We start from the raw sequence: 18,464 nt of genomic DNA on the forward strand, positions 1-18,464 counted from the left end.
CCTCACATATCCCACACCGTGCACACTGTTTCCCTCTGCACACTCACTCCATGCCCCATGGATTTCCTCTCTGCCACGCACACTCTCTCCATACCTCATGCACACCTCTCACCTCACACCCTGCACACTCACCCTGTGCCCCAACCACACTCAGTCCTTGCTGCCTACACTCACCCATGCTGCACTCACCCCATGCACACACCCCCTGCACCCACAGAACACGCACACCAGGCTGTGCACGGTCACCCTACACTCCATTCATTCTCACTCTTGCTCACACTTCTTCCGTACTCCAGGCACAAGCACCCTGCTATGCTCACATGGCATGTCATACACCCATACCCAGCGAGCACTCAATCACACCAGGCACACTCACCCGTGTCCTATGCACACTAACCCCACACCATACACACTCACATGCTCACTCATGCAGTGCATGCTCACTCTGCATTACACTCCCCTATGCTCATGCCTGCTGTGCACACACCCCCGTGTCCCATACACACTCATCCACAGCATGCACACTCACCTCACACCCCATACACAGTCTGTCACGCTGTGCACACTTATCCCCAGACCACATGCACTCCTCTCTAGCCATGCTCGATCCACACACCCCGTGCCACACACCCCACGCTACGCATGTCCCCCCCACCGTGCACACCGACCCTACTCCCTGTGCACACTCCTCTGCGCTGAGTATACCCACCCCACACACTTCTCCACGCTGAGCACGCTGACCCCGCACAGTTTGCGCTGTGCACACGCACCCCACACACTTTTCCATGCTGTGCACACCCACCCCACACACTTCGCGCTGTGTGCGCTTACTCCGCACGCCGTGCCCACTCCCCCACGCCACCTCTACTTCCCCGCGCCGTGCCCACTCCCCCCGGCACCACACATCGCCTCTACTCCCCGTGCAAACTCCCCCGCGCCGTGCCCACTCCAGGCCGCCCCCTCCCCGCGCCCACTCCCCCGCGGCCGTGCCCGCTCCCCCGCGGCCGCGCTCGCCCCCCCCCGCCGCCCGCTCCCTCCCCGGCAGGCTGCGTGCGACACGCCGGCTCCCCGCCCCGCTGCCACCCTCTGCCCCGTCCTTCCCCCGCGGGCTCCTGTCTGGACGTGTCGGGACTCGGGCTCCGGGCGCTGAGTAATGCTCGGCGCAGCGCGATCCCAGGCAGAGCCGCCGCCGCCGCCGCTCCGCGCCCAGCGCTCCCGGGGCGCTCCGGCCGCGACCCTGCCCGCTCCGCCGGCGGCCCGGCGACACCGGCGGCGGGGGGCGGCGGAGGGGGCGGGGAGCCGAGGCTCCCCATGTGCCTGCGGGCCCCGCGGGAGCCGCAGCGCCGCTGGCCCGGCGAGCCCTGCCCACGCCCGCCGCGGCCCCGGAGCCCCGGGGCGCCCTGGGGAGCGGCGGGGGAGCGCGCCCCGAGGGCCGAGAGCCCCCTCGGGCCCCCGGAGCGTCCCGCCATGGGGGGCTGAGCCGGGGGGCTGAGCGCGGCCGGGCGGCGGCGGGCAGGGCGGGGGGCGCGCAGCCCTCGCCGGGCTCGGCGGGCGCCGGGGCGGCGGGAGGCGGGGGGGGCATCCCGGGAGGATGGCAGAGCCGCCCCGGCGAGCCGAGCCCCGGCGCGCAGGGAGCCAGTGAGAGGGAGGAGAGGGGAAAACACAAACAAGCAAACAACCCACAACAAACAAAGCGGGCAGAGAGCAGCGCCGAGCCCCGCCGCCCCTGCCCCAAAGGCGCCCGCCCGCCCGCAGCCCGCACAGCCGCTGCCCCAGCGAAGATGCGCCCGGCCCTGGCACACGGACTCTGCTCGCTGCTGCTCAGCCTCTGGGTACCCAGGTAGGAGATACCTCCCCCCGCTCCCTCCACTGTCCGCAGCCCGTCCGCCGCAGCCCAGCGCCCCGGCCCCGCTGGGAGGGCTCCGGGAAGCCGCCGCGCCCAGCCCCGCACCGGGGGCGGGCTGCCCGGGAGGCTCCGGGAGAGTCCCGCCGCCCCGGTCCGGCCCCGCACGGCTGCGGCCACCCGCTCTTGACGCTGTCAGGGCCGCTGCGGGCCAGCTCCGTCCCCTGTCCCCTCCGCCTTCCCCCCGGCCCGTCGGAATGCGCGGCTCTGTCTCCTCCGGGAGGTTGTCCCCTTTCCTCCCCGGCCGGAGCCGCCCCTGCGCCCGCCCTGCCTGCCTCAGTTTCCCCGCTCTCCCCAGGCGGAGGACGGGCCTTGCTGCCGGGGCCCTTTGAAGAGGCTGGGGGGATACCGGCGGGGATGCCGCTGTCGTGGGGTTCGGTGCCCACGGGATGGGTGCTTAAGGGCTGCACACCCCTGGGGCAGGCATCGAAGCAGGGCATCCACCTGCGTCTGCTCCCCGGCTCTGCCGGTCCTAAAAGTCACGAGGGTAAGAGGTGTCCTTACAGAAAACGGCCCCCCAACACTCACCACCCGTGTCCATGTCTGTCTCCATCTCCCCCGGGTGGCTGGCAGCTCCCCTCCGCCTGCTCCTAAACTTGTGCGCTGCAGACAGCCAGGGGTTAACCCTAGTGCTGGTGTGAGTTGGGGGGGGGGGTCCCCCGCCCTTCCCCCTCCCTCCAGCCCCTTCAAATATAATTTGTTAACGTTGGGACTTGTATTAATTAAAGCAGCAGCCGCTGCAGCCTGTGACCTGGGGGCTTGTCACCGTGAAATCAAGTTTAAATCCAGATTTCAAGGGGGAAGAGAGCTGGGAGGAGTGCTGTGTCCTCCTAGGGAGGGTGACAGTGACAGCTCCTTGCCGGTCCCTGCCTCACCGCCCCCCCCTTCCTTCTCCCCTCCCTCCCCCTCCAGCCCTGGGTGGAGCAAGAAGCAGGAGGACCTGCTCTCTGCTCTCTGGAGCCCTAGATGAGGACCCCTGTCTGAGTTTCCCTACTCTACAATGAGGAGAAGAAACATAATTTCCATCCCACAGTGCCCTGAGATTTCCTGGGAGAAGGTGACAGGTGCTGTGGCTGGCTCAGGAGAGGCAGGGGACAAGGTCCTTGTGGTGCTTGGGGCAGGAGCGACTGGGCTTGGGGATGAGGGTGGCTGCAGACCTGCTTTGCATCTCATGTCAGTCAGGGCTTGCTTTGGCAGAGTGAATGAGCTGAGCAGAGGATTTCCCCTCCTGTGTAGGAGCTTTGGAGGGATGCACCTACTTGTACTTTCCTCTCCCCTTTCCCCCCAGTGACTTTCCCTGTTGGAGTCACTGTGGATTTGCACTGGGGCAGACCCACACATCACCCATGGAAGCATCCTTCTCCAAGTCTCATCTCTGTAGTCAAGATTCAAAGGGCTCCAAGCTCCTTGTTCCTCCCAGGGACCCAGCTCTTGGCTATCCGGAGGAAAAGGAAACCCTGCCCAGAGAGCTGTCCTTAGGAAGCTGAGCTCATGGTGGGCCCTGCTGCAAGGTGCAGGATGCTGCTGGGCATCCTGCTGCCTGCTGCTTGCTTTACAGGTCCTCTGCTTGAACACTCTGGATCCCAGGGTCCTTCAAGCCATTTCCTGGAGCTGGACAAACAGTTCCCTTTCCATCTCCCTCTTCACATCCATCTGTCCTGTGTACCACTATCCTAGCACCAGGCACTTATCTCTGGCCATGCTTTGTCTATCTCCCCACATTCCATCTACCTCTCTATTTCCTCAGGGAGCATCTCTACTGCTGTGCTGCCACCACAAGCTGTATGCCTCTTGCACCCATCTGTCTGCTGGTCTCTGGGCTTCTCTGGTGACAGGCATCAGGTCCAGCAGGGCTGGGATGTGATGGTAGATTTGGGATTGTTGCTGGGAGCTTGGGAATGTTTGGCAGGGTGCTTGGCTCTGAATTTCCCAGATGAGCTGGCAAAAAAAGGCTGGTCCCTCTGATTACCTCCCTTGTACTTACCAGCAGTGCCAGGGAGACACAGGAGATGCAGCGAGGGGATCAGCTAGCAACAGGGATGGATCTGGACCGGGAATAGGTCTTCAGCTCTGAGGTCTCTGGATTCTCCCAGAAGGTAGCCCATGCTGTCTGAAGAAGGTGGTCCAAAACAGTCCATTGCCAAGGGTCTGCACTGCATGGCCAGGGCTGGAGGTCCCTGGGGGAGCATGCAGAGAGGGTGCAACCCTGAGGGATGCTGGGCTCTAGAGGCAGGAGGGACAAATTCACCATCTACTTGGCACAGCCTGCCATGGTGTCTGGACTGTGCTGGTACTGCTGGAGAGGACTGCAGCCCCGGTGCTGCTGGGGCATCTCTGCTGGGCTGAGCTGCCCTTGTACCCAGAGCTTTCCCAGCCTTGTCTATCGACAGCGGGCACAGTGCACTGAAGATCATCTCACCTCACCTCATGTCCCCCTGCTTAAGTTCTTCCTCATCCTTGAAGGGCAAGCAAGGTTGGCAAATTGCTCAGTCCGAGCTCACGGCTTTCTCTTTCCCTCTCAGCTCCTGCTCCAATGAGATCCTGGGCCTGAAGCTGCCCTCAGAGCCGGTGCTGAACGCCAACACGGTGTGCCTGACACTGCCCGGGCTGACACGGCGGCAGCTGGAGGTCTGTGTGCGGCACCCAGATGTCACTGCCTCGGCCATCCAGGGCATCCAGATCGCCATCCATGAGTGCCAGCACCAGTTCCGGGACCAGCGCTGGAACTGCTCCAGCCTCGAGACCAAGAACAAGATCCCCTACGAGAGCATCATCTTCAGCAGAGGTAAGGGCTCTTTCTCTGCCAAGACCCAGCTCCTGGGAGCTCTCGTGAGCTCCCCACGTTCCCTGCACGGCTCTTGCCTGGCCCAGGGGAACAGGCCAGCTCTTCAGCATCCCTGTGGATGAAGGCAGACGCAGCCTGAGAAGCCTCAGAGTCTGCCAGCGCTTTGAACCTTTGTGCCTAGACTGGCCCTTGTCCTGAGCTGCTCCTGCCTTCCCAGCCACAGCTGCTCCCAAGGCCTCTTCCAGGCCCCACTGTTTTCTGGCATCCTCCCCCCATGCAGTGTGGGCTGGTGTTTGGAGTGGTGCCGTGGCTTTGCAGCACACTTGGTGGGTCATGAAGGTGGCTGCTGTGCTCTGGGATTCAGTTTGGGGGATATGGTGAGTGTCTTGGCTCATTCCTGCTCTGGGGATGTTTCAGTGCATCATGGTGAGCCCCAGCTCACGGGACACAGTTCTGTCAGCCCAGTTGTCCTGCCTTTGTGTTGGCCTCCCAGTGCAGAGAGCTGAGGGCTCTCTGTTTTGAAGGACCCTAGAGCATTGTGGCATTGGGAGGCAGGGAAACAGACTGTCCTGGGAGCTCACCTGCCTACAGAACCCTCACTGGGAATTAGCCAGCTGGGAGAGCTCTCCTAGCCCTCCATGGTCTACTGGGCCCCTCTGCCAGCACCTCCTCATCTCTCTCATGGCATGGACGGCTCTATTTGTGTCAGATTCTCCCTGGTTGATAGTCTTTCCCTAAGGAGGGGACTCTGGGGGTGCAGAGGGGCTACCCAGCATGGTCCAGATCAGGATTGTAGCCTGATGGGACCTTCTGTAGGACTTGAACATACCTTCTCACTTAAGTGCCCTTGAAGCCTGGGCTTCAGCATATTTCTGAGCACCTCTTGCCCCAGACCATGGGCAAGAGAGGACAATATGGTGCCAGTGGCAAGCAGGCAGGGTGCTGAGGGCAGGCAAAGTGCCCAGCAAACACATCACTCCTGTAGCTCCCAAGGAAGGCAAAAACTACTAAAGATACTGGTCTTGGGCCCTTTGGTAACCTCCTATCCTGGTGCCAGCAGAGGCATGTCTGTCCCTCTTTCCCCGAACATCCTTCCACATCCTACAACATCATCTTTCCCTGAGACTTTAAGGAATCTCAGAGAGGAGAGGTTGGCAGCTTGAGGCATACACGTCTTGGAGGGGATGCAGTGCCAGAAGCCCCCAGGCACCTGTATCAGGCTGGGGTATGGCTGGAGATGGGAGCACAAAGCATTTTGGTGCCAGGAGGTCCCTTGTGTCCAGGGCAGATGGGCAAAGCCTCTCTGGAAGGGACACTACCTTGAAACTCGTGTGCTTCCAGGGTTGGAACAGCTGTGGTCCCTCTCAACGTGCTGGTTCCTGGAGACAGGCAAGAACTCTTCCCTCCTGAGCAGCACCCAGGTTAGGGCCTGGCAGGGAGGGTGGGGACCGTCAGCCCTGATAAGCATCGAGTTATTTCCAGGTCCTCTGAGGAATGTGGTTCACTTCTAGTCTCCTCAGGCAGCAAGAGACACCGACTTGCTGGCTCAAGTTGCTCACACACCCAGGTGAGCTGCCCTGCTTTGGGTCCCATCAGGCTGGGGGAGAGGCTCCAGCAGCAACAGCAGAGGAGAGCATTGACCTTCTGCATCCCTCCTCAGTCCACAAGGTTTGTCAGCTCAGGTGTGTCTCAGGTGCTGCTGCAGCCTGTGCTGCTGTCAGGGCTGTGCCCTATGGGCATGGGGACTCCCGCAGGCCCTGGACTCTTTCCCCAGTCCTGAACTCTTGGGTATGGCTCAGCTCAGTCTCCCAGCCCTGGTGGGATCCCATCCCTAAGGCTGGAGATCCAGCACCCGGCACCAGGGAAGGATGGAGGTAGGGCTGCAGCAGCAGAGCAGATGGGCACCTCATGGCACTCCTGTTTTGGCAGCAGAGGGTGCAGGGTGAGCCCTGAGCACTCAGGCCATCCCATGAGGTTGCTTAGAGCCATTCTAGTGTGGAGCAAAACCTTGAGGCTTGTGCCCTGACCCGCTTCCAGCACACTCGTGTCCCTTAGTAACTAAGCTGGGGCTCTGAGCTGCTGCTTGCAGCTGTTACTGGCACAGCCATCAGAGCAGGGATGCTGGGTGCATCTCCCGAGCCTGGCGCTGCAGGAGAGGGGAGGGCTGGAAGTGAGGGGTGCAAGCTCCATGCTGCAGGCATTAATGCATCTCACCCCGGGGGACCAGGTCTCTGCCCCATCTTTGCTGTGCCTGGGAATGCAGCGTGCTCATAGGATCATTGTTTGTAACCCGAAGTGACAGACCCCTTTAATCTTTCATTCCTTTTCCCACTTCTTCTGCCATCAGCTCAGCCGTGCGTGAATCTCACTTTAAATTATTTGTAGCTGGCTTCTCCCTCCTGCTCTCCCCGTTTGGCTCCTCTCCCCACCTCCATCCCGGCCTCTTGCTTCTCTCCATCTTGCCCAGTGTGGTGTGAGCTGTCTGGGGTGCGGTGCCAGTGCCTGTTCCACACTCTGCTTGGCATCTGGGCACTCAGAGAAGTCAGGGGGGCTCATCCCCTTGGGACAGAACAAGAGATAGTGGCAAATGAGGGTCTTGTCGTCCTGTCCCACTGATCTAATCCCAGAAGTTTAAGTGTAAGCCCCGGGGAGCCAGGAAGCAGCAGGGAGTCTTCAAATCAGATAGGAAAGGGAGTCTGGTGGCTTCTGGGCAGCATAGCTGGGGATGGGGACACTGACAGCATCCTGGGCAGAGCACAGACGTGCTGGAGGTGGCAGGGAAGTGCAGCCATCCCTGGGATGCGGGGCACAGCATCTGTGAGGCACATCGACAGATGAGCGGAGGGCAAGCAGAGACAGGGCCCAGAGATTTACCATCCCTGCTCCCACAAAACCTCTGTTTGGGTTTTTCTTTTGAGACATCCCTATGGGATGTGAGCTTTTTAGATTTGGTCTTTTGATGCTACACCCTTGGGGTGTGGGGTGTCCCTTCTACCCCATGCTGAGCCTCCAGTGCCATCTGCACCCCTTCATCTTCGTTGGTCCATGTCCCCTCCATGTCCATCCAGGCTCAGCATTGCCATTGCAAATCCTCCCCCCACCTTCCCTGGCCCCTCAACTGTCTGCCTATGTCCTCACCACCCTCCTGCTCATTCCCTGGCAATATCACCCCTGCCAGCACCCTCCAGTCTTGTCCTTGGTCCCATCACTCTCTGCTGTCCCTCCCTCTCCCTCCATGTGCTGGCCTGGCTGGCAGATACATCCTCCCCTGGCCTCAGGGGCAGATGCAGAGGATGGAGCAATGAGGTGGAGGCAGGTGGCTATATCTGTACCAGCCATGGAGACAGGTCCCCTGCTCCTGTGAAGAGCACCATTATGTCCATCTTACTTACTCCATCCCACTGGAGACAGTGGGCTTGTTGCCCTAGGTACCTTGCACCCCCATGGCATCTGTGAGCTGCTGGGCATTGTGTGGCCTCGCTGGGCTGAACCTGCCAGAAACAAAGCTGTGGATGGTGATGGGTCAATAAGCCTTTGTCCTTGCCTGGGACCTGTGTACCCAGTGTACGCAGTGGGTGCAATGCTAGCAAGGCTGGGACTGTCTGGCTGCTGAGCAGGGGCTGTCTGAGGTGTGCTAAGGGATCCCTCTGCTCTGAGTTTTCCCCTTTGCTCATCTTAGCCCCATCTATATGGAGCTCTGGAAGAAACGGGACCCCCATGGGGGAGCTGGGTGTCCTTGAAGTCCCCTGAGGGTGTGTGGCTGGACGGGACATGGCTCTGGACTGCAGTAACCCGTAGTTCCTTCTGCAGCCTTCGGAGGGGCAGGTGATGCTTGCATGCCATGTGCTCTCCTTAGAAGCGCCCCCTGATGCCAAAGGGTCTGTGTGGCCACAGCCAAACCTTGATTTCTTCCAGCGAGGAGGTGGGAACTCCCTGCAAGGCTGGAAACACCAGGTGCTGGGGCCCAGCCAGCTGCGAAGCGGAGCTTGCGGAGGCTTCGCCATGCGCTGAGGGAGGCAGGTGCTGTTACGGCTACCAAGGGAGGTGCTGCCGAGCTCAGGACCCCGGCGCACAGCCCTGCAGATCCCCAGCCAAGCTCCGGTGCCCGCAGACCGCAGGGCCTGGCCCGGCACAGCTGCAGCTGGGCTGCTGGCGGGGTTTTTGGTACCCGCAGGCGAGCCACGGGCTTTGCCCACCTGGCCCCGAAGCACGCGTGGGTGCTTCGGATGCTTGGCCGCATCCCCACGGGTGCCCCCCGTCCCCCGGGCCTTGCCCCGTCCCCCGGGTGCGTGCGGGGCCGGGGCAGCGTCCGCGAGGCGCGGGGCCCTGCCCGGCTCCCTGCAGCCCGCGGAGCCGAGCCAGCCGGCCCCGAGCGCCGTGGGCGGACCCGAGCCAGGGCTGCGGGCTGTCCCTGGCACGCTCGCCGAGGTGCGGGGAGGCAAGTCGGGATCTGCAGGGAGGCGTTTAGCGCCTGGCGTGCGGCCAGACCCTGGCAGGTTCACCTGCAGTTTAATTAGGGAGAGGGGAGGGAGCGGGGCTGGGGGAGAGGCGGCGTGTCAGGACTGGCCGTCTCCGCGGGAGCAGCTCTTCGACTCGCTAGCTAGCAGGGCTGGGACGATGCTCCTGGCAGCTGCCCCCCCCCGCTCCTGGAGGGTGCTGTCCGTGGAGGGGGCAGCTCAGCATCGCTGGGGTACCCCAGGGTGTGCCTGGACCTGGCTGTCCTGCCTGCTCTCTTGATGCCACCCAGGCCCTGGGGTGATGGGTGACAGGAGAGCATCGCTGCCAGGCTGCAACGGGGAGCTGTGGCCATGACTCCAGCTCTCTCTGGGCCCCACAGCTGTGCCCCAGCCAGACCTGTTGCCTACATCCCACATCCACTTGAAAGATGGAGAAGCTGCAGCATCTGTGACAGAGCCAACGCCAGCTGGGGCTTGAGGTCCTGCTAAATGGCTCCCCATCTCCTAGATGCATCTTTACAGGGAAAATTTTCCCCTGCAAAGAAAACTGCTTTGGGATCTGACCTGGGACCAAGATTTCAAACCCGCCCCCCTTGCCCAGCACAGTCCTTTAAGTACCCAGCAAGCTGGGTGCCAGCGGTAGTGTCAGGGTGGTGTCCTCCATTCCCTCTTCCCCTCAGGATGCAATACTTCTCCTCACACCTCCCACGGCTACAACCTCTTCTGCGGTCTTGGAAAAGATCTGGTGACTCAGACATCACCACTGAGGTCTTAGGTGGCTGGGGTAGCCAGAGAGCCTCCCTCCAAAGGCTGTGGTTCCTGGAAGCTCCCACCCTTGCCGAGCCCACGAGGCCGGTGGTTGTCGCCTGCAGCCACGTTGCTCGCTGCTTTGCTGCAATCCTCTGGGCTCTGGTGTGGAGCAAGGAATGTAAACTGAAGCTCCAAGCAGAACCATGCTGGCATGGCTGCTGTGGTTCTGGTGCTACCTTGGTCTCCTTCTCCCCATTGCTCACAGCTTCTCATCAACATGGGGCAAGGGAAGGAGGTGAGAAGACAGGGAGGAGAGCTGGGGTGAGGCAGAGTGATACTGAGCAGGACACTGACCACAGTGAAGTGGGGACAAGGCTCCTAGAGCTCCTAGAGCACTAGGATGTCAAATCCTGGGGACTAGTGTGTCCTCTGCCCGCACCCTGGGGGATGGCAGCTCCAAGGACAAGGACCCACGTCTCATCCATTAGCTTGTGCATGAATGGCAAGCAGTGGAGGAAGGAGGACAGCTGGGGCTTGACCCCAAGGATTTCCCAGCCGTGGAGGGCACCAAACAAACCCAGCCTCTTGTGAGGAGACGGGCTTGTGAGATGTACTGGGTGGGGTAGAGCTTCTGTCTGGGCTCCAGAATTGATTTTTAAGGAGATGCTGCAAGGGGAATTATTTGTTAGGCTGGTGAAATGTGTGAGGAAGAGGCTAATGGAAAGGGAGAGCCAAGAGGAGAGTGTGGTACTGAGTGGAGGGTTTCCTGCTGCTGTCCCCAGACATCAGCTGTGTAAAGAGCTGGGGATGCCAAGAGAGATGGCAGCGACAGATCCCCACTTTTGGTCTGTGCCCAGCCTTGGCTCATGAAAGGCTAGGGGTGGTTCAGATTGTGAAGACTGAGATCTGATGGAAAAGGGGTTCAATTTGGGGATCTTGGAGACCTTCCAGTGCTGGTTCCCCATCCCATGTCGCTCACCTAGGAGCTGAGGTTGCTGGGTTAGGGCTGTCCTGCTGTGAGAGCGATGTGGGTGTGTTGCAGGCGCTGCCTGCCAGCGCTCTCCCTGGGGAGGCTGCGCAGCGTACGCACCAGCAGCCCCATTACCTGCCCGCTGAAAAATGTTGTTCAACTTGTGCATGGAAAGAGGCAGGCTGAGAGCAAGCTTGTCCCACACCGAGGGGAAGCTGGGAGAGGCTCCCGCTGGCTTTTAAGCAGCGCCTCGTTAATTTTTTAAATGCACCAGTGTCAAATTAACACACAAAAGAGCAGCGTGACTTTAAATGCAGGTTTCCGAGCTGCCTTTCATTTCCCTTTAATAAGATCACAACGTTTGCTGGGCGGGTGGCAGCGAGCCACAGAGATGATGGGGATGATGGGGAGCATCGCCTGGGATGGGTGGCGACGGTGGGGAGTGGCTCTGTTCTCACCTCTCATCACTCTGCAGAGGTTGCAGAGGTGCAGAGGGGAGCTGGCAGAGCCCCTGCTCAGGATCTGTGCTCATCCAAGCTCCCCCTTCAATGGCAAAAGCTCTTGTCTGTTCAGCCATAGCAAAGCCAGGGTTGGTCAAGCTGCTGTTGCAAGTGGAGGGAGAGAGGCTCACAAACTCCTTATTTGTTCACGTGTGAAGCCACAACACAAAATCTGTCTCTCCCTCCTTCTCCTCCTCATGCTGGGGCCAGTTGCTGTGTACTGAGGCAAAAGGGCACTGCAGGTCCCTGCTTGGCTCGGCAACCACACATAAAAGTATGATTTTGCCTTTAGAATAAAATCAAAGTTCGCAGGTAGGGGAAGCTCTGCAGCCACCTGCAGCAAAGCCAAGTGACCTCAGGCAGCCCCTGCTGGCAGCCCCACAGAGCCCCTGCCACGGGACTCATCCCTGTCTCCATCCACCCCATCCCCAGCTATTGACACTTGTGGCCACCTGCACTTCCCCATGTTTAACAGCAACCAGCTGCTGGCCCTGGCAGTGTGGTGTGGGCGCAGCACAAACTGACCAACCAGGGATGCTCAAGTTTTCCAGCATGGTAACACACTTTTTGCTTCTTGTGGGAGCTGGTGAGGCTCACGGAAGGAAGGAGCATGGGCAGATGGATGTGGCTGGACAGACAGTGCTGCCTGCTGCTGTTGTTGGCTGATCCTGTACCCTGTGGGTGAGCAGAAACAGCCCATTCCTCAGCAGAAGTATTCTTCAGCCAGCATTATATTTAGTATAGTGGGAAGCTCTGAGTGAAGGAGGGAGTAGGTACTGCCTCTCCCTTCAGAGCCACAATGCTAACACCTGAGCAACGCTGTGGTGGCATCTCCCAGGGTGATGTGAGCACAGGCTGATGGTGGGAGCTGGGGTCCTGGCCAGGACAGAGCTGGGCTTCAGGGGAGCAATATATCCTGGCAGGGATGCTGGGGCTGGAGAGCAGCAGGCAAGGATTCACTCCTAGTCCAACTGGGAGCTGGCGCCTCAAGACAAGGCAAGGCAGACACCGAACCTGTGGCTCCTCGCACGGCGGCACGCTGCTGGGCTCAGCCCTCCCGCAGGGATCCTGCCGCCCAGCCTGAGCCCCTCTCTCCTCCCTCGCAGGCTTTCGGGAGAGCGCCTTTGCCTACGCCATCGCCGCGGCCGGTGTGGTGCACGCCGTCTCCAACGCCTGTGCCCTGGGCAAGCTGCAGGCCTGCGGCTGCGACCAGAAGCGCCGCGGCGACGAGGAGGCCTTTCGGCGCAAGCTGCACCGTCTGCAGCTGGAGGCCATGAACCGCGGCAAGGGCATGGTGCACGGCGTGCACATGGAGCACATGCCGGCCGAGACCCCCGGCCTCCAGGACTCCTGGGAGTGGGGAGGCTGCAGCCCCGACGTGGACTATGGGGAGAAGTTTTCCAAGGATTTCCTGGATTCCCGGGAAACATACAGGGACATCCACTCCCGCATGAGGCTGCACAACAACCGCGTGGGCCGGCAGGTGAGTGAGCGAGCTGCGGGGTGGGGGCAGAGACACACGCTGGGGGCTGCGAGGGGCTTGTGCTGGCTGCGGTGGGACACGTGTGTGAGGCTGGCATTGTCCCCAGGGCACCTCCCCTCCCCAGTTTTGCCTGGCGCAGCCGTGCTACTGAGCATCTCTGCTGGGGAGGGCACCTCTGAGCATCGCTGCCTCTTGACAGTCAAGGGACGCTTCCCCGGGCCGCTGTCACCTGCCTGTGCTGCAGCGATGCTAGCGGGGTGGAGTAGCAAGAAGTTCAGTTCCTGCCTCTCAGGGACTGGGTGAACTGGTGTCAGGCAGCTGCAAGCTGGAGGGAGCTGTGGAGAGGGGAAATAGAGTCACTGGCATCATGGGGATAGAGCACAGACTCTGCAGCACCCAGCCACGGCTCTGCCTCCAAAAAGGAAGCTGTGGAGGCAGATATAAGTGGGATGGAGCCAGGCAGCGGGCACTTACACCGGCTGGGAAGTGCAGCATCCCCTCAGGAACTCAAGTGGCAGCCCACAGCCTCATCCTCCATCTCTGAGGGGGTACTGGAGCCTGCCCAGGTGAGCAGGGCAGCTTCCCCTCTATTCTCATGATGTCAGGCCTTGTTAAAGGTGCTAATTAGTAGCTCGCTCTGTCTGGAAGCTGATGTTTAAAAGCAGCCTGACATCAGAGACAAGAAGCATGCAGGCAGGAGGGGCTGGGAGGACAGCTGCACTTCCCTGCCTGGCTTTGCTCTCAGCAGGTGTGAGGGAGACCCTATCCCATGGATCCAGCGGAACATTTGTCCCCAAGATCCCAGCGACATGCTGCCAGGGCAGTGCAGGTTGGGGTGTAGTGGCTGCAGGAATTACTAATTAAAGATCAGAATTCCACAGGGAGTGTTTCCCCAGGATGGCTCAGATGTTTGGATGTGCCTCTTGGCTTTGAGCATGTTTAAAGCCAGCTGTGGGATGGGGACGCTGCTGAGCAGGACCTTTATGTGTGTCCTTCCCTGGTGCTAGAGCTGAGCTTTACCACCCCAAAAAGCTGGCCCAGTTTGGACAAGCTGTAAATGCCTGGGAAAAGCCAGAGCTTTTTGCTTGTTTGGCTTTGTTGTTTGTGCATGGTGAAGGCTTTCCCAGCATTAGGCAGCTAAATCCTCTACAGGCTGCTCTGCCCTAAGACACGCAAGACCCCTCCATCCCAATTCTAGCTGCAGAACTTATCCAGACTCGCCTCCAGTTCTGTGCACCCCAAAGCCCTGAGACACTTGGCAGTGTTCAGAAATTTGGGGTCTATATTGATCGTTTCCCAAGGAAGGCCCCAGAGCCACCTGCAGGAGGGGAAGGTGAGAGAGGAATATTTGCACAGAGGGGATGTCAGTACTCTGTGTCTGTAGGAGATAGCAACAGCAAGAATGCCTGGGGTCTGCTCATCCCCAAGGGCAGGCAGGCACGGGGCTGGCAATGTCAGCTCTTGATGTCTTCAGAGAGCAGAGCTTGACTGGTGGAAGAAGCCTGGGAGCTGGAAACAGAGGCAAAGGAGGACCAAAGGGATTAAGGAGGGCATGGCACCACTGCAGGTGGGGAAGCAATGTCTGGATGGGCTGCCTGGCTCAGGAACCCTGGTAAGATAAGGGGGTGAGCCCATGTGCAGGCCAGGTGGTGCTGGTTGTGAGTGCCATGCAGTGGGGCACGGAGATGCTGCTGTGCCTTGTCTGTGCCTGTTGGTGCTATTCTTACAGTGAGGACTGGACCTGGCCAGCCCACACTGCCTGGGGATGGGTTCTCCAGCCCCCTACCTGCTCTTTCAGTGGTGCCGTGGGTCTCACATGCACCTGAACCCTTCTCACTCCTCAGGCTACTTTTCTGTTGGACTAAGGAGCAATCTGCTGGCATGTCCCAGGAAAGGAGTAGTTTAGCTGGATGGAGCAGCTCAGTGGTCCTCCTCTCCGAGTCCTGAGGCTTGAACCCCTCAAGCAGAGTGGTGCCATGGCTGTGTGTGCTGTGTCCCCGTGGCCACATGCCGTCGCTCTCGGCTGTAGCACCCAGGCTTCTCCAGCACCTCGCTGATGCTGAGCATCCTCTTCATGGTCCCTGTGTGTCCCAAGGGTGCCCTGTGCCCGGTCAGGCCTGGCTCCTGGCTCAGAGCCGGCAGTGCCGGGGGGAGGTGGCAGTTCTACCTCCAACCGCGGGTTTCTGTAGTGTAGTGGTTATCACGTTCGCCTGACACGCGGAAGGTCCCTGGTTCGAAACCAGGCAGAAACACGCTGATTTTTTTCCTCTTCTGCATCCAGCTGTGAAGCCAGAGAGGGGATTGCAACTGCAAGGGATGTGTGCAGCATCTGCCGAGGGTGGCAGTGGTCACCTTGGTCTTGAATTGAGTGTCTTGCATCCCTGAGAAGAAGCAAGTTCCCCAGAGAGGAGCAGCAGGAGCATGCAGATGGCTTTGCATGTCCTCCTAACTTGCCAAATCAGAGAGCAAGAGAGGATGAAAGGCAGCCGGGAACTACCCATTACCTTCACAACAAAGACCTATGATAAAGCTCTTATGAGCGTGTCTGGGAGGAGCTGGGAATGTGCAAAAGAAAGCACCAGCGAGTCTGGGCATGTGCTGAACTCTGGTGTCTGTGAGACAGGGAAGGACGTGGCCAGGTAGGGGTGCATGGAGGAGATGCCATGGCAAAAGCGTGAGGCTGAGGCTCAGATGAGTCCTTCTCAGCTTTCTCATCTCTGGCAGGGTCCTATATCCCCTGCAGGGCCCATGGAGGAGGAAGAACAAGGATGGATGAGTGCTGTGGTGCTGTGGCTTGGGATGCTCAGTGGTGATGGCTTGGGTGATGGAGATGGCACACACACACTGCTTTCTCCTGTCCCCTCTGCGACTAGCTGTAGTGCCAAGTGAGCCCCTGTCACGCCACTGTCCTCTCCATCCTGGTGGTGATCATCCCAGCCACAGCCTTATGTGCAGTTTTTCCCTGGTCTAACCAAGGGAGCAGGGAGAGATGTGGGAAAGGATGGGGTCCTGTGCCAGCGTGTTCCCATGGAGGGTGGCGAGGAGGGTGGCAAGCAGGCGGTGTTCCTGGCTGGCACACCCAGGGCACGGCGGGGAGGTCAGGCAGCTCATTGCCTGCAAGGTGGAGGCTGTTCTGGGAGGAGACAGGACTTTCAGCAGGATGAAAGCCAAACTCTGGCCCAGCCCAGACCTCTCAGCTGTGTGCCCTGAGCTCCAGGAGTGTTTCCCTGACCTGCCTTCATTACCATAACAGCTTAGCAACAGGGAGATTTGCTGAAAAACAAGAAAACTATGAGTAAAAACTACCCACTCCTACCAAAACAAGGCACTCCTTGGACACACAGCCCTCCCAGGGAGGGGGCAGGAATGGGCAGTGAGTGTCAGGCATGAAGCAGGTGGCCAGGCTGGGCTGGCAGCATTGGACAAGACCTTGTGTAGAGCCATGTGTCCCCTGGACTCCCCCTGAGCCCCAGAGTGTGGTCCTAGGTTGGGGGATCAGCCCATGATAGTCATTGCAAGCTCCAGCCTGGCTCCTGCTGGGTTTGGGTGTCCTTATGGGTAGGGGACTTGCTGGATCCTGCATAACCATATAGGCTTGAGGGCACACAACCAAGCAGGGAATCCTTGTCGGGACAGAGCAGAAGACAATATAAACTGCCTCTTTCCAGGCTGTGTGGGAACGTGTGGCCATCCCGTGCTGCTGGAGATTGCTGGTCATGAGCTGTTTCTCTTGACACACACACAGCAGCATCCCTTGCAGGGATGGGGGACCTAGGGGGACCCTGAAATGCAGCCTGGAGGCTCAGAAGCATTGCCCAGAGAGCCCCAGGTCCTCCTTGCTCCGAGACTGACCTCTGGCCCCTGCACAAGCCACACTCCAAACCACAAACACAGTCCAGCCATTGCAGCTCGTCCCTCGTGGGGGCTGGATGTGTGTCAGTGGCCTTGCTGCGGCCTCCTCAGACCACAAGTCAGGGTTGTAAGTGTCTCTGAGCCCTGCTTGAAATCCAGGTGATGGTGGGAGGCTGCACCTCAGCACCCCGGCGCTGTGCCCAAGGCTCATATGAAAAAGCAGACAAGAGCTGAAAGAGCAGCTGCTCCCAGGACTCTTGGAGATAGGGCTTTATGGGAAGAAAGTGCCGGGGAGAGGAAGCATTCTTCCCACTCACCCTGCTTGCAGTGCTCCTGGCTGGTGAGGTGCACAGAGACCCACTGCACTGAGAAGGGGATCCTGCAAAGACACAGCCCTGCTGGCTTTTAACTGGCGTCCATGGTCAGGTTGATGCTGCTGGAGAAAAGTAGGAGTGGAAAGTGAGATCCTGGCTCCTCCTTCTCCCTGTAGTCATGTAGCTCACCTCCTTTAGGTGCTGATCCCGTGCTGGAGTGTAAAACCAGTTGGTACTGCCAGGATGGGAAAGGATAGGGTATGGAATGTAAATGACACTGAGCACAGCAACAGGCTTTGCAGCTCTAGGGCTCTGTTTGCTTACGCCAGCCCTTGGTGTTCCCGTAGTGCCAAGCCACAGATTACTCCACGATGACTTCTTTGGCACTCCTAAAACCAGTCTTCTCTTCCACACTAACCCCTCTGTCCTTCCCTCCCTGCCCAGGTGGTGATGGACAACATGAGGAGGAAGTGCAAATGCCACGGCACCTCAGGGAGCTGCCAGCTGAAGACGTGCTGGCAGGTGACCCCCGAGTTTCGCCTGGTGGGGTCCCTGCTCAAGGACCGCTTCTACGGGGCTACCCTCATCCGGCCCCACAACCGCAACGCCGGGCAGCTGGAGCCGGGCCACGCTCGCCATCGCCGCCGGGCCGGCATCGGTGAGCTTGTTTACTTTGAGAAATCACCTGATTTCTGTGAGAGGGAACCGGCCCTGGACTCCTTGGGCACCCAAGGGCGCCTGTGCAACAAAACCAGCCCGGGCATGGACAACTGCGAGAGCCTGTGCTGCGGCCGCGGGCACAACATCCTGCGGCAGACGCGCAGCGAGCGCTGCAACTGCAAGTTCCACTGGTGCTGCTTCGTGGCCTGCGAGGAGTGTCGCATCACCGAGTGGGTCAGCGTCTGCAAGTAGCCGGGCAGCGACGGGTGCCCACCCCGGGGCGCCAGGGACAAGCACGCCTGCCCGCGGCGGGGGGAGGGAGACGGGGATTGGCGCTGGGGAGGGGGAAGGTGGAGCCGCGGTACCCGCTTCCCTCCGCTCCGAGGAGAACGAGGCAGGAGATGCTCGGCACCCTCCGAAATCAGCACTTTGTTGTCACCCGGGGAGGGCAGGGCTGCCCGCCGCCCCCTCCCCGGCCCCACACGAGAGCACCAAGTCTCCCGGCCCCGGGGAGCGCACGACCATGCTGTACAGACCGCCGGCACCAGCACCGCTCGGGGGGCAGAGGGTGGGCACTGGGTGGGGGAGCGCCCGCTGGCACCCAGCAGGACGGGACAGGGTTGGGAGGGGGACAGCAGGGCATGGGGAGCCCAGAGTTGGGGGGGAGGGGGAGGTCACACACTGGCACTGTGCACAGGTTCCTCTGGCCACGTGCAAGGCTGTGCTCTAAGTGAGGTGGGAGAGGAGCATCCCGTGGGATGGAGAGGGGGCACAGCTCCCCAGGCCGGGG

At 60.2% G+C, this 18,464-nt stretch overlaps 1 protein-coding gene and 1 non-coding gene across 2 annotated transcripts; both read left to right on the forward strand.

Annotated features, from left to right (window-relative positions):
• The first annotated feature begins 1,781 nt into the window (after positions 1–1,781).
• Positions 1,782–17,926, forward strand: WNT10A (Wnt family member 10A). Its single transcript, XM_062004834.1, has 4 exons — positions 1,782–1,840; positions 4,426–4,688; positions 12,472–12,848; positions 17,459–17,926. Exons 1-4 carry the CDS (start codon positions 1,782–1,784, stop codon positions 17,924–17,926), a joined length of 1,167 nt encoding a protein of 388 aa, XP_061860818.1.
• Positions 15,028–15,100, forward strand: TRNAV-GAC (transfer RNA valine (anticodon GAC)). The gene has a single exon. It is a non-coding gene; the product is annotated as a tRNA-Val (tRNA).
• Positions 17,927–18,464: the final 538 nt, after the last annotated feature.

Source organism: Colius striatus, chromosome 11, assembly GCF_028858725.1.
Source record: "Colius striatus isolate bColStr4 chromosome 11, bColStr4.1.hap1, whole genome shotgun sequence".
NCBI classification, from domain to species: Eukaryota; Metazoa; Chordata; class Aves; order Coliiformes; family Coliidae; genus Colius; species Colius striatus.

Coding starts and splice junctions, on each gene's coding strand:
- WNT10A (XM_062004834.1), top strand. CDS start 1,782: ATGCGCCCGGCCCTGGCACACGGACTCTGCTCGCTGCTGCTCAGCCTC. Junction 1,841..4,425: donor CTCAGCCTCTGGGTACCCAG/GTAGGAGATACC, acceptor TTTCCCTCTCAG/CTCCTGCTCCAATGAGATCC. Junction 4,689..12,471: donor GAGCATCATCTTCAGCAGAG/GTAAGGGCTCTT, acceptor CCTCCCTCGCAG/GCTTTCGGGAGAGCGCCTTT.